The sequence below is a fragment of the Etheostoma spectabile genome, chromosome 9 (assembly GCF_008692095.1).
Source record: "Etheostoma spectabile isolate EspeVRDwgs_2016 chromosome 9, UIUC_Espe_1.0, whole genome shotgun sequence".
Classification (NCBI taxonomy): domain Eukaryota; kingdom Metazoa; phylum Chordata; class Actinopteri; order Perciformes; family Percidae; genus Etheostoma; species Etheostoma spectabile.
Window position 1 is genome coordinate 37,293,985 of NC_045741.1, and position 13,968 is coordinate 37,307,952.

A 13,968-nucleotide genomic window follows, 5' to 3' on the forward strand; every position below is an offset into this window, starting at 1 on the left:
TCATATTTCAAAGTAGTTACAAGGGCACACATTTGCAGTGTAAAACCACAAAGACAACAATAAACTGTCAATATGAATTAGCTATTTCACATTGTAAAGTCAAACTTTAAAGTCAAGTGTATCAATTTGTCATCTAGCTAGACCAATGTTCTGCTCATAGAAATCCCCTTAGATTAAAAGGCCTTTGAACCCAAACACCAAAGAAAAAAGAGGTACAATGTGAAGGAAATACACCCATATGGCTAAACAATGAAAGGAAGCAGAATGTATTGGCCCTTTGAAAGCATTTAATAGGCAAGTACAAGTACCCCATTGAAATATTTAATAGAGACTCTTGTTTAATATCTGCATTCCTTACTTTGCAAGTACAAAACAATCTCAAAAACTAGTATGCATAGAAATCACTTGGAGCAGTGCTTGCTTATGGTGTTATTGTTTTCTGGTTGATGTTTGGTTGTTCTAAGAGCCTGCAAGATGTCATTAAAGGGACAAATAACTTCAACTGAACAGACCAGAACTGCTCATGTTTGCCAATGTGTTTACCATTTTACTGTTTTCTTTATTTGGCATTAGGAAAAACAAGTGACTAACTGTCTTTTTACTACAATACCATCTAGTGTCTAAGCACAGCACTACACAATTAGTGCATACACCTAAAAAACATTGGTTGGTAGTTACGGGCAGTTCTTGAAACAAGCTAAGTTTTAACATGGACGTCTTTAAATCCATTTGTATGACTACCTTTGATCCTGATTAGACCTTTAAAGAATATCCTATATACTGTACATACACATACACACCAAGAATGCTTTAAAGGAATTTTGAGTGGTAGCACCCAAAAGCTTTATTTTCATATCACTTCTTTTATTTTGACACGATCATACTGCAAATCAATAGTTTTTCAACCTGAAACTTTAGGAAACATTTAATTTACCTTTAAGTTAAAATGCACTAAAATATTTCTAAGCGTTTTAGACTTGCACATAACATCTGTGCGTGTAATTTAGTAAGGAGTATCCACATCATTATCCAAACAGCACAAAATTACTGCAATTTGATGCATTATTTCAAGTGCAAACAATGGTACCTGTGTGGTGTCATGTAATGTGGAAGAGAATCTCTACAGTAAATTCATTTTATAAACTTTTGGAACTTTGTTTGGAGAAGAAGAGAAATCATATGTAGTATCATTCTAAACCATGAATAAACCTATGTGCACATTTTTAAAGTGCACTACAGTGCCCCTTGGGTAATATTATCTGAGAGATATGAATGGTACTTATAAAAATGAAGAACTGCACTTTTCTTTTTGCTTCATGGCTAAAGTGGGTCTGGGGTTTAAAAAAAGAAAAGTAAAAAAAAATAAAATAAAAAAAAACATAATAAAAATGAACAGCGACTGTCTGGTTTTCCCGAGTCTTCTACCTTTGGATTCCTTTGTTTTCTCTTCCTGTATGAGGTGATTCAGGCAGATCTCCATATCCTCCCTGACAGAAGCTGCACTCCAGGCCTCCGCCCTTCCTTTGTTTAGTTCCCTGATGAAGGTGGGAGCAACAGGACGGGCAGAAATACATGGACCTCACGCGTCACTTACCCCTGAATCAGGCTTGAGTGCTCCTGGCCAGATGCACTCAGGTCTCTACCCTACAGCAGGGAGAGACTAGAGGTCACTGCTCTGAAGTACAGCAGCCTAGGAGCTATAAACAGCTCATAGGGTTATAAAGACAAGTGATTCTCTAAGAGTTATCAGTGGAGTTCTCATTGCTGGTCGAACTTGAGGACTGAGGGGTAGAGGAAGATGAAGAGGACGAGGAGGAGGAAGGGGAGGAGGTAAAGTTCATCCCTGAAAGTTCTGGAGGGTTTGTTGCCGTGTTCTGCCCACTCAAGCTTTTCCTGCACACTGGACAAGTGTCATGCTGGAGAGAAAAGAGTGGTAGAAATACAAAATGTCATTGCTGATGCTTCCCCATTACATTATTCTAGATAGCAAATGGTGAAAATAAGTGGAAAGAGCATTAGAGAGCAGTTCTTTAATACCTGCTCCAGCCAGGGTACGATGCAGTCATTGTGGAACATGTGATTGCATGGGAGCTGCCTCACATTTTCTCCAACAGTGTAATCTTCTTTACACACTGGACATTCCAGTCCTGAAGCTGAAAGACAGAAATGGTTTAAAAAAATAAATAAAAAGTAATGTACAAACTAAATCAAATATGACCCAAATACAATTTGTCAAGTGGGTTTGAATGAGAGGTTCACAAATAGTTACATAACATTGTGAACCATCAATGTTAATTAGAAAAACAGTTATTCATAGCCAACAGCCACAGTGAGGTTTAAAATGAGATGGGATAGATCAGAAAACGATTTGTAGCTACTGGTCTGACTTTCCTTTAGCTATGTAAAGTGACAGTCGCACTAAAACCTGATAATATGGGCGTGGTTGTCACTACCCGATATGAGTCGAGTGCAGATGTGAGTTGTGCATGCTTCACTTTGCAACAAGTAGCCTACAAGATGCTAACGAGAGACTTCTGTAATGTCAATACATACCTACATTGTTCGTTTACTGCTGGCTACAAGCTAGCAATCAAACACAACAAAGGCTGTCACTTGAATGGCGTTTTGATAGATAGCTAAAACGTTTTTGAAATGATTTACATCTTCTGTTATTGTTTGTTATGAGAAAAGTTATAATTTTATGGATTTCACAAATTTCAGTATGACACATAATGTCGTAAACCTTTTAAATATAAGCAATCGCAACTCACAACTGCACTTGACTCACATCGGGTAGTGATAGTGGTAAGTAACTTTCATAATTAAAAAAACCTGCAAAAACTCTACCAACTGTTATATGATGATTTCAGTAAGACTAAATGTGTATCTTTTGGTTTGATTCTCAAATAAGTGAACTGCTTTATTTATCTGTGTTTCATCTGTGTGTTTTGGCTTGTAATGTGTGTGTGTGTGTGTATATATATATATTGAATAAAAACAGACTAAAAACACCCTTCAACCATGTAATGAGTGTTGCCGTTTGTCCACCAGAGGGCACTCTACAACCTTGTTGGCAACTCATGTTCAAAGGATTTCAAGTTTTAAAAACCTAAATTTGTATTTTTTAGAAATGTTATTCATCAGAACTGTAACATATTTTGATGTTCCTCTGTTCTGTTGGGACAATAAATCCAAAAGGTTTATTTTTAAACTGCATAATCCTATTGTTTTAGTGAAGACTCATAAATAACTACAAACAACTAATGCTTTTATATGCCTTGTTTTTTTTTTTTTTACTGTTTTCGTCAATATATCAGAATATTTAATTTTTAAATCATCACATATTGGTTACGAAATTGGCTTTAAAAAATCCTTTATCGGTCGGGTTCTACTTCAGATGAATCATTCTTAGTGTTTAAAACTGAACCCAATGAAGTCCTTTCATCTGGCAAAAAAACAACACTGCAATGTAACAACAGCATGCAACCATCTGCTGTAAAAAAATTATAGTGCGGCCCAAAATTTGCAAATAATACAGTCTAAGATTTCAGACAATGTTAAGACTAGACTATTAGCCTTCATTATGTTTTAACTTACCAACATGCTCAGCTGTAATTTGTACTGTAGGAAGAGTTTTTATTTTATCCCCATCAGCAGGTGGAGGTCCCGTGTTCTCAAACTGGTTTAGTAACTAAAGACAAAAAGATAGAAAAGAAATGCATGTATACATATTACTGCATGTTTACTTAAACAACGTAATGTGTAAGAAAACACGCAAATCAAACCATTGGTTTTTTTAAATAAGAAGAGATATCACTTTGAAAACGTGAATGTTGCGGTAAAAATACCTGAGTTATAATCGCATCTAGTCCATTAGCGCCCCAGGCATAATCCATAGGACTTGAGTGCAGAACACCCCTTTAAGAAAACAACCAAACATCACAAAACCTAACACCTAGACCGTGTTTTGTTAAGAATTTGTTTTCTGGGTTAAATATAGCTCTGTTCCAGACACTCACCAGGGTCCAACACCGATATTTGGCATTGCAGTGGGCGCAATTATTCCATTCACTAGCTGCTGAATGATTCTGCAAAAGAGAAGATACAGCTATGAGAAAGATGTATTGACAGAGAAAAGAGAAAGAAATTGTTCCGCTATAAAAAGAAAGGAGAAGTCCCACTGGTACTTGATTTTATGACTCAAGAGTCCCACAAGTCACAGTGTGTTCTCCTTACCCTTCTAAAGTGGGAACTCCCTCAGTCTCCCTGCTTGTCGCCTTGAACCATGACGACTTCTCGGTTGCCTGGCACCATATCGTTGCCGTGATGCCGTTTCCCTTTCTCGCCTGTTTTCGGCATCCCTGTTATCCTCTGTTCCCAGTCCAGACCCGAAGTTGAAGCGGTCGTCAAAGACACCGAGGGCAAACTGACCATATCCCGAGGGGAATGTAAACAAGTGCTGGTCCGCATTCTGGGAGGAAAACAGATGAAAGCACACAAGACTGAATTGTCAATACAACACAAGTGAAGCATTGAGAGTTTTGTTGACTATACTATCAAATTTTAACCCAATGGAAAAGCATTCTGGCAAAAAGAATCTCACTGTTTGACGAGGTAACAACATCATAACAGCTCCTTTGTTTTTCAGTAAATAAGTTATCCCACAGCACTTACATAAACTACATATCAGGCTAGGAATTTGACTCATTTTAGGGCAAAGTTAAAACAACCCAACCTGTTAAATTACCACACAGTAGGCCTTAATCAGGAATTAATCAGGATTTTTTAGCTTAGAATTGATTTCACAATTCTCTGCCACGATATTTTTTCGCACAAAGAATGTTTATTGCACCCAAGAACCGTGACAAAACAAAACAAATTGGCAGTGCCAAACATATTTTTTGTGCATCACCACAAGCCTGACAACATAGAGGCTTCAATGAAGAGAAGGGAGAGCACCGCCGCGCCTGGGAGCACAAACCTATTTTATACAGTCTGTTAAAATCTCAAAGAAGAGAGTTGTAGCATTTGTGATGAATCTAGGTCATAAAAAAAAACAGATTTAAAAAAATTAAATTTCAAAATTAAATCGTGAACAGGGTGAATCGAGATCGGGATTTAATAATGATTAATCTTGCAGGCCTACCACTTAGAGCCAAAAATGCCAACGGAAACTATTTTAGGGAATTCTCACAATATTATGCAACAGTGTCGTAGATCAGAGAAAAAAGTTGCATGACAGAGATAAGTGTGTAGAATACGTTAGAAACCTCAAATGGTTGCTGGTTCTGGGGCCCGCTGGAGATGCTAGACGTGGAGCCATTGTCAGCACTAAACAGGGAACAAGCAGTTGACAAAGTTATTTCTCGACTCAGCAATATTACAAGGAAATTCATTTTTCCCACCACGTGTCATAGTTTTCATCATTCCAATCATGCAATCAAGTGTTTGTGTCCTGTTTATGTCCCTTTTTTAGAGTGATATCAAAAGGTAAAGTTTAAAATTGACATTTGATTACAATCACTCATGTGATAAATGACTGTATGGAAGGTTGATTAAATTTGTGGCAGGATGACAATTTGTGTTGCTAGTAATGCAGGGTGCTATTACACTAAATGTTAATCACTGTATGTTCAGAAACATCTTTATTTGACAAGTAAACACGTACAAAGAATTTGACTCAGGTGTATGTTGGTGAATAACACATTAGGAACATGTTAGGAATGATGGCCAAACATATGAAGACCCCGATTTAAAAAAACAAAGAATTTCAACAAAGACTATTTGAGGTAGAGCTGGGCAATATATTGATATTATATCAATATCATGATATGAGACTAGATGTCGTCTTAGATTTTGGATTTCGTGACATCATACTTAGCATAAGCGGTGTCTTTTCCTGGTTTTAAAGGCTGCATTACAGCAAAGTTTATATCATTTTCTGATCTTACCAGACTGTTGTAACTGTTCTATTATTTGCCTTTACCCTCATTACTAATGATTATTTATCAAAAATCTCATTGTGTAAATATTTTGAGAAAGCACCAATAGTCAACACGACAATATCGTTGCGGTATCGATAGAGGTATTTGGTCAAAAATACTGTGATGTACTGTAGGATTTTCTCCATAAGGCCCAGCCTTAATTTGAGGAACTTCATTATCCATAATGAATGGCATCAGTCTCCTCATAAATGTCTAATAGTTATAGTCTAACAATTATAAATTGCTGCCTTTATTTGGAAAACTGTATTTAATATTATATTTATACACACCTTCTCTCCTCCAGCAGTTCCTCAATAAACCCTGACTCACATCTTGGACACGTGTACTCCTGTGAACAAACAAAAGGTAGCACATTAGACTCATCATCACAACATCAACTATCTATTTTACAAACAGTTGCATCCCTTCTCATTTAGACCCGTGACTTCAAAAACGAAACAAAAAGTTACTAGCATGACAACTTTAAGTACAGCCTATTACTGTGTCAGTGTGTGGCACGTGTTCACTGCAAATGAGATATGTCAAATACAACTTTACTGATAGCACAGCTGGACAGTGAGATAAAGAAGACGGAAAATTACGTGAGGAGGCCTTCCCAATCCATTCTAACCACTGTACATATTGGGCTATATTGAAAGTGGCCTGACCAGCTGTGTCACTATTTCATAAGTTTGACTGTGGTCTGTACGCCCCATCAAAACCAGAGAAGACCTCCCCCCTCCATTCAGGACAACTACATACAGAGATATTCAGGAAAAGCTTCCGTGTAGTTGATATCAGAGCATAAAGGCAAACACCACCAGAAGGAGCTGCAGCTTCTTCCTCCAGGCTGTCAGACTGCTGAGCACCTCGCAGCAACCCAGCATTCAACACACACAACTCTCAACTCATTTTTTACACTTTTTTTTTTTCAAACTTACTTATGTGTGGATATACACATTTGTCACTGTGTTTCTTTTGTTTTGGTAGTTTTAAACCCTGATCCTGAGAGAAACAATGGCGCACAGCCTATTCCAAACAATAAAACAGCAGTTGCACAGGTGTATGAGGCGTTAATCCGACCGTAGACCATTACCAGCAACCTACAGAAACCTATGGCTGATCTTTCACATTGTGAAAGGCACATGTACAGCTCTATGACAGATCATTCTAGCCTGTGACAGATATGCCACTTGTGTGCTTCACTGAATGGCAAAACAAAAAAAGTACGCAGTGGCATTGTTGCTACGGGACCATTCCCACGAGTGGTTAACAATCTAACGTTAGTAAGCAAAGTCAGACTAGTGTTAACGGAGTAGTACTAATAAAATAAATCCCTGAAGTCGAAAATTAGACGCGATCCGTGTGACAATTACCAGTTATTGCTATGGAATAGAGGTAGTAACTAGCTTACATTATCAGTTAGCCATGCTAGCTAACGTAAAACCACAGTACTCAACAAATGACCCAAGCAAACGTTGTTACAAATACGGCTTGGCCTGCGTGTAATAACCTGGCCTGCGTGTAATAACTCCGCTAACGCTACGTTAGCGGAGTTATGCGGGTATCTACTACAGAGATAACAAGCTAACTAGCTAACACTGGGTAGCGTTAGCAAGATAAACGAGAACTGGTAGCAGCCGGCTAACGCTGCTAGCATGCTAACTGTTGGCCCAGCTGCTACAACGAGTTCTACTGAAGTAACAACAACGCCACTGTGTTTTTCATTTGTCCAAGTGTCTCTAGCTTTGCTTTCTGTCTTACAGTACTTACGGGAATCCGAGGACTAATCTCTGCGGAGCATCTGTGACAGAAGAACCGGCTGGGCCATAGGGGAGCTTCAGCCATCTTTGACCACTAAACAGGTAGAGAGGAGGAAGCACTACGGAGCACCGAAAAGGTCAATGTTAACCTCCCAGAAAATACGGCGAGCATGTGACGACTGCCCTGCATGATGCATCACACATAATACTGAAATGTATTATACCAATGAAGAAAATAAAGGCAAAATAAATTAAAAAAAAACACTACTGGATGGATTTTACATGATCTATTGTAGAATTACAGACTAAGATTAATCTAAAATAATATTAAGAAAATGATTATATTGAATGAATTAATTGTTTCACAACAGGTGTAAACATAAGGGACAGCTTAGTATGCTGTGTAGAGTTGAATAATTAATGAAAATCCATTTATTTATTTATTTATGGAAGACCAATAATTGTGTGTGTTACATAATATTGCCACATGGTGGTGCTTTTGTGTATCAATTGTTAAAGATTGTGTTAGAGTGTATTTCACATTGTAGCCAGGGACTAAGGATACAGTATACTCTTGGTAAGTTTCCTATGGAATCCATACGATCAGAGTATGAAGGAGGATTAACTTTATTGTCATTGTAAATTGTACATAAAAATGAATTTAAAAGTGATACTCTCTGGGACAAACATAAAACACATGTCTTCAGGCAGGTTATTACATGATGGGGAAAACCAAGTTGAAGTGTCCTTAATTCATACACACATACCAACACAAAAGCCTCCCCAACAGATGTGTATCTCCAGATTGCGTCTTCATTGAACTCATCCCTACAGGTTCAGGGCCCCCTGTACTCCCTGTTCACATATAAACCAGAGATATGTTTTTGCAATCTGGCACTGCACTGGATTTATTTTGACACATTTTACTTTTTTCCATTGGATTCCGGTCAACCACCTCTTGAGACGTACTTTGAGTGTTTAAAAGTAGCATCTGTTTTTGAGCAACGCATCTCGTCAAAGGTGGATTTTTGTGGTGTCCTTGATTATTTGACAGTAGCTGTTGACACCATTTGATCAAGTGTCCAACCTGAGACATAAACAACTAAACAAATAGCCTCTCACATGGGAAAGACATTCTCTCATTTGATGTGAAAACAGTCAAATTCTTGCTGGCAGCTATCTAGCGGCCCTGAGATAGCAGTGAAGGTCACAGAGATCACTTAGTTACATAAGAACTGGAGAGGAAAATGATTGATTTTATTCTGTTTTCAGGTCTGTTTTTGTTTTTGAAGTAAATTAAAGTTTCCTCAATATTTTTTTTCTCTCACAGGGAGCCTTAATGGGATTGCCAAAACTTTATGATTGACAGCTATAAACATATCAAACAAATCTGGAGTATCTCTGGTACTTGGCAACACATGTTGAGCGCAAAGTAGGAATTCCCATCCGACAGTCCGTCAGCCAATCACATCTCTAAAACCGTCTGGCCTGATCTTGTATTTACAAATGAAGTAGGCCCTATCTATTTATTTATTATTTATTTATTCATCTCAAACAATCGACAGTGTTGCAAGACAAAACGAAAAAATAAAACCACTAAATGAAACACAAACAATCAGAATTTAACAACAACAAAAAACAGAAAAAAGAAAATTAACAATATACTTATACAGTGTATACAGGCCCAAATATGCTAATTGCTTCCGCCTGCTCCTTCTCAAGCTAATCCTTATATATATACATATATATGTACTGTACCGTGTATACAGTATATATATATATAGGATATACTGTATAAAGATTAGTTTGAGAAGGAGCAGGCGGAAGCAAATAGCATATTTGGGCCTGCCCCTATTTCACAAAATCCTCTTATTACAAAGTAAATAGAAATGCAAATATAGCATACAATCTTTCAGATCTTCCAATAACTTACAACAGTATGCAACAATACGTTTAAATTACATTTCCGTTCCTATGTTTTGGTCTGTTCTTTTTTGTATCGGTCAAGTAATGAGTAATTAGTCTATTTTTGAACTGAATGGTATTATGCTCTTGAGGAGAGAAGCCCAGGATAAAACCAGCTCATATTGTGTATTATTATATTATTATGCATAAACATCTTTGCAACTGCATAATTTCATTGACCCAGTGGTTTAATTTCCCAACGTGGCATGCGTAACATAGATATGATTAGTGTTAGACTGGATGTTTCCTCAAAGCAAAGCTCACAACGTAGCCTAGTTAGGTCCTGATATCCTCTCTAGGCCGGAGGTGTGTCTGATCTGGCCATGTGGGAGCAGGAAAGACACGGCTGTCCCATGGACTGAGATTAGAGAGGGTCTGATAGCACTGAGGTTTGCTATGTCTGCCTGGCTGAGGTAAGCTATTGTCTCTCTGCGCCGAGTGCGTCACCCCCGTCCCAGTCGAACGCTCAATGTAGCAATGCAATCTGGGCAGTGGCTGACTTTGGGTCATAGACAGATCATGTGAGTGGCAGACAACAACTCTACCAGACAGTGCAAACTTTCACATCATGTAGTTTTAGGTCACTACTAATCTGAATTTGGAATATGTTGTATAATCATAACACTAAACTGCTTTTGAGCAAGTTTAAATGCACTGGATAAGATATTTTCTTGCTGTGATGTGGAAAAAAACACGTGCTGTAAAAAATAATTAGTGACTTCCACCAATGGGTTTCCACTTTCTGCCGCTGTAAGTAAGTAGCTTTTAGACTTTGAATTTTTGTACTGTATGTGCACATGCAAACATATATCCACATACAGTTTGTTGTTGTTTTCTCTCTGCCAACATTTTACAGTTTCATTACACTCTAAGAGGCAATAAAGTGTTGCAGCCAAGGCAGCAGACAGATATGCTGCAAGGGACACTGCTGCTTTTGTCACTCCATTGAGCTTTTCCAGACACTCCAGCCGGGATTGCCCCACACAGTCCCTCTGGGCCCCCTAAATCACACTCCCGTACACACAGTAACACACACATAGACACACACACCCACACACTCAGCAATAACAGCTGCCTGCTGGAACTTCCTGGGCCCCTTAGTCATGCGCCACTTGTTTTCAGTCCCACCCATCGAAGGCTCTCTCTCCCTCCAGACACACTCTGTCTGAGGCCATGTGTCACAAGAGCTGTGCATCAGACACACACACACAGACAGACTAAGACACACACACACACACACACACACACACACGTCACAGACTAAGACAAACACACAGACACACACACAAACACACACACACTGTAAGATCCTTGGACAAACAGCTAAAAGGCTGTAAAGGTCAACATTAGTGATTGACAAAGCTGTCTTTAAGAAAATACACGTAACATGTCCTCAACATGTATATACACATATTTGAATCACAGCTGGTACTACCAGAGTGTTTTTCTGCTCTGCTTGTGTTCCAGAAAAAAAATCCTGTGGTACGATATTAGCACATAAGTGTTTGAGATTACATCACTGGGCAGCTAACAAAATATAGATGTTGCTACAGGAACATATGTGTACAATTAGGAACTCATGTTCAAGTGTCTTTGTTATAATGGAGTGTTTGTAGTCACTAAATCCAGATGTTTTGGCTGAGTTTGCTATATCTGCCTTGATTGACTTATTGTTTGTTAGATAATATCTGTCCCATAGATATGCCTAGTAATGCACAGTTCACTCAGTTCAAAATACTGTTGTTTTAACAGTTTAAATACTTTATACTCTTTCAATTTCTACGCACGTTTACTTGTCACAAAAACGTTTTAACCTAACTAACAGTATGATCATTCCCATCTGCCTCAATTGTAATTCAGCTGCCTTCAAGGTGGTCGTGTGTATCATGTTCACGAGTCACAAGTCCATATGAACGTCACCCTGTGGTGGTAATCATGACTTCCGAAGTGGACATTTTCTGAAAGTTCCTAGTTCACAAGTTGAGATTTGTTTGATGACCTTTTAAGAAATGGCAGAGGTCACCTAAGTCAATTTTTCATTGGATGGTAAGCTAAAATATTTTAGTTAGAATCTTCATTCTAGTTCTTCGTAATTTTATAATAGGCCTGTGTCTGAAGACATTTTTGATATTCCCAACGGCGTCATCTTTTTACTTTGTTAATATGCCAAATTGCATTTTCTGCATGAGGTTACTCACTCGCTAGCTTGCTAACTTTTAGCCTCTGTGGTCACCAGACGCCGGCAGTAATCTTAAGGAGAACTCTTTTGGCGTCCATGTTTCCATTGCCGCGATTTAACCACTTGAACGCCAAGCCTATCATGAATAAGACTCATTAAAGGTGCAGTAGGTAAGCCTTATAAAACTAACTTTATGTTATATTTGCTGAAACTGACCCTATGTTTGAGTAGAACTATACATGAAGCAGGTAGTTTAAAAAAAAGAAGAGAAGTTGTGAATGTTCAAATAAGTCCTAGATCTTTGTAATTCTACCTACGGCACGTTTAACCACAAGCGTACACAGTCCATTTGAAGGTGCATTTGCGATAAGTGTTAATTAGCAAATGTAAGCATACTAACATGATAGCCGGCTGTGGATTGTTAGTCAAGTGATAGACACTGGCTGGTTATGTGATATTAAAATAAAAATATCATGATGCTCTAAGACTTGTGTGGGATAATGTGAGTACAGTCTAACTAACCAGCAATCAATAGCAGAATGAGGCAATACAGTATATACAGTCTAACACAAGGACATTGAGCACAAGACACAAAACATAGGCTGTTGGAAAGACACAGTGTTAATCTGTTCTTCCCAGCCGATCCTACATAGCAACACCAACCGCAAACCTCCACAGGAGACAAGAAAAATGTCCAATAAAAATAACAAAGGCTTTTTGCATTTCCACATGAAATTCCTCGGCAGGTGGATAAGTGTGAAACGAGGACAAAAAAAGAAGACAATTAACTGTGTGTGTATGAGAAGAGAACTGTGTTGAAAATTGTTTTTGGCATGCGTTCTGTGTATGTGTCAATGTGTATCTTTTTGTGTGGGTTTGGATATGTTTCAATCCTGTGTGTGTGTGTGTGTGTGTGTGGTGTGTGTGTGTGTGTGTGTGTGTGTGTGTGTGCGTGTGCGTGTGCGTGTGTGTGTGTGTGTGTGTGCGTTTGTGTGTGTGTGTGTAGTATGTGTGAGTATGCACATTTACATAATTAGCTCACATAGTTGTGTGTCTCGTAGCCTCCACAGTCCACACCATGCAACACTAAAGCTTATAACAGAATTCATGAGTTGCAGTTACTCCTCTTATCTAAAACTGACCATCAGTGTTGTGTTTATAAGATGTGCTAATCTGTCCGTCTGGGGGAATAGATATCATGTGAGCCCCCTGAGTTTATTTGTGGTACACTGTCCTACTTCAACAAGCAGATTATATTTTAGCAGATGATTGAATTAGCCACATACTCCTAGTGGCTATTCAACTGGTTGTTCAACTAAAATAAGTGTTATAATGTTAATGAGCCAGCCAGATTGAATAAAATCCAAACCGAGGCACTTGTATCTTTGCAGAGTTTGCATGGCATACCGTAACGCATGACAGCTAATTAAATGTTTAACCAACTTTCCATGATAACCAACAAACTTTCCATTTTAAACAAGCAGGTATCTGAGCCAAGGCTTGTAAAAGAAAAGGCATTGTATTTTTCTTCTATGTACGAGCCACCTGAAAAGCTGATGTAAAAATTATGGTCATGGCTTGGTAATTTTCCAAGCCTCAAATTGCACAATTTGACTCAATTTAAGTAAAGTTTGGGAACTGAGTGGAGTGCAATTATCACACTTCATTGCCTTTTTTCAGTAATGTGACTTGATATTTCAACATAAACTCAGATCCCATGTAATAAAAAAGTGAAATTTTATGTCTGTTTTGGTTTTAAAGCAGGTCGATGTGGTATATAAATACTGCGACAAAATTCAAAATTCTAAGTCCACAAAGAATTTAACACATATTTAGAAACAATGCCTTTAACTGGACCACCGGGAACAATTTTATTTGTTGTTAAAAACATGCCTTGGCTGCAATGATGGACATTTTTGGGGAGGGGGCTTGAAGAAACAGGTGTGAAAATGGAATGTTTCAGACAGAGGTTGAATAAGAGGTACAGAGGTTGAAGGTAAATTCAGACAGACAGTATGAGAAGATATAATTTGTTTTTGAACATTAAAGCATGTTAACATGTTCTGGCAGAAACCCA

At 38.1% G+C, this 13,968-nt stretch overlaps 1 protein-coding gene across 1 annotated transcript; it reads right to left on the reverse strand.

The window, feature by feature from the left end:
- Positions 1-268: 268 nt before the first annotated feature.
- On the reverse strand, positions 269-7,927 carry LOC116695878 (E3 ubiquitin-protein ligase RNF126-like). The gene is given in 10 exon segments (XM_032526401.1): positions 269-1,916; positions 2,038-2,153; positions 3,598-3,691; positions 3,849-3,918; positions 4,020-4,088; positions 4,237-4,261; positions 4,264-4,471; positions 5,271-5,331; positions 6,275-6,333; positions 7,758-7,927. Coding segments are annotated over 10 exon segments (957 nt in total). The 5' UTR covers positions 7,833-7,927; the 3' UTR covers positions 269-1,736.
- Between the last annotated feature and the right edge of the window lie 6,041 nt (positions 7,928-13,968).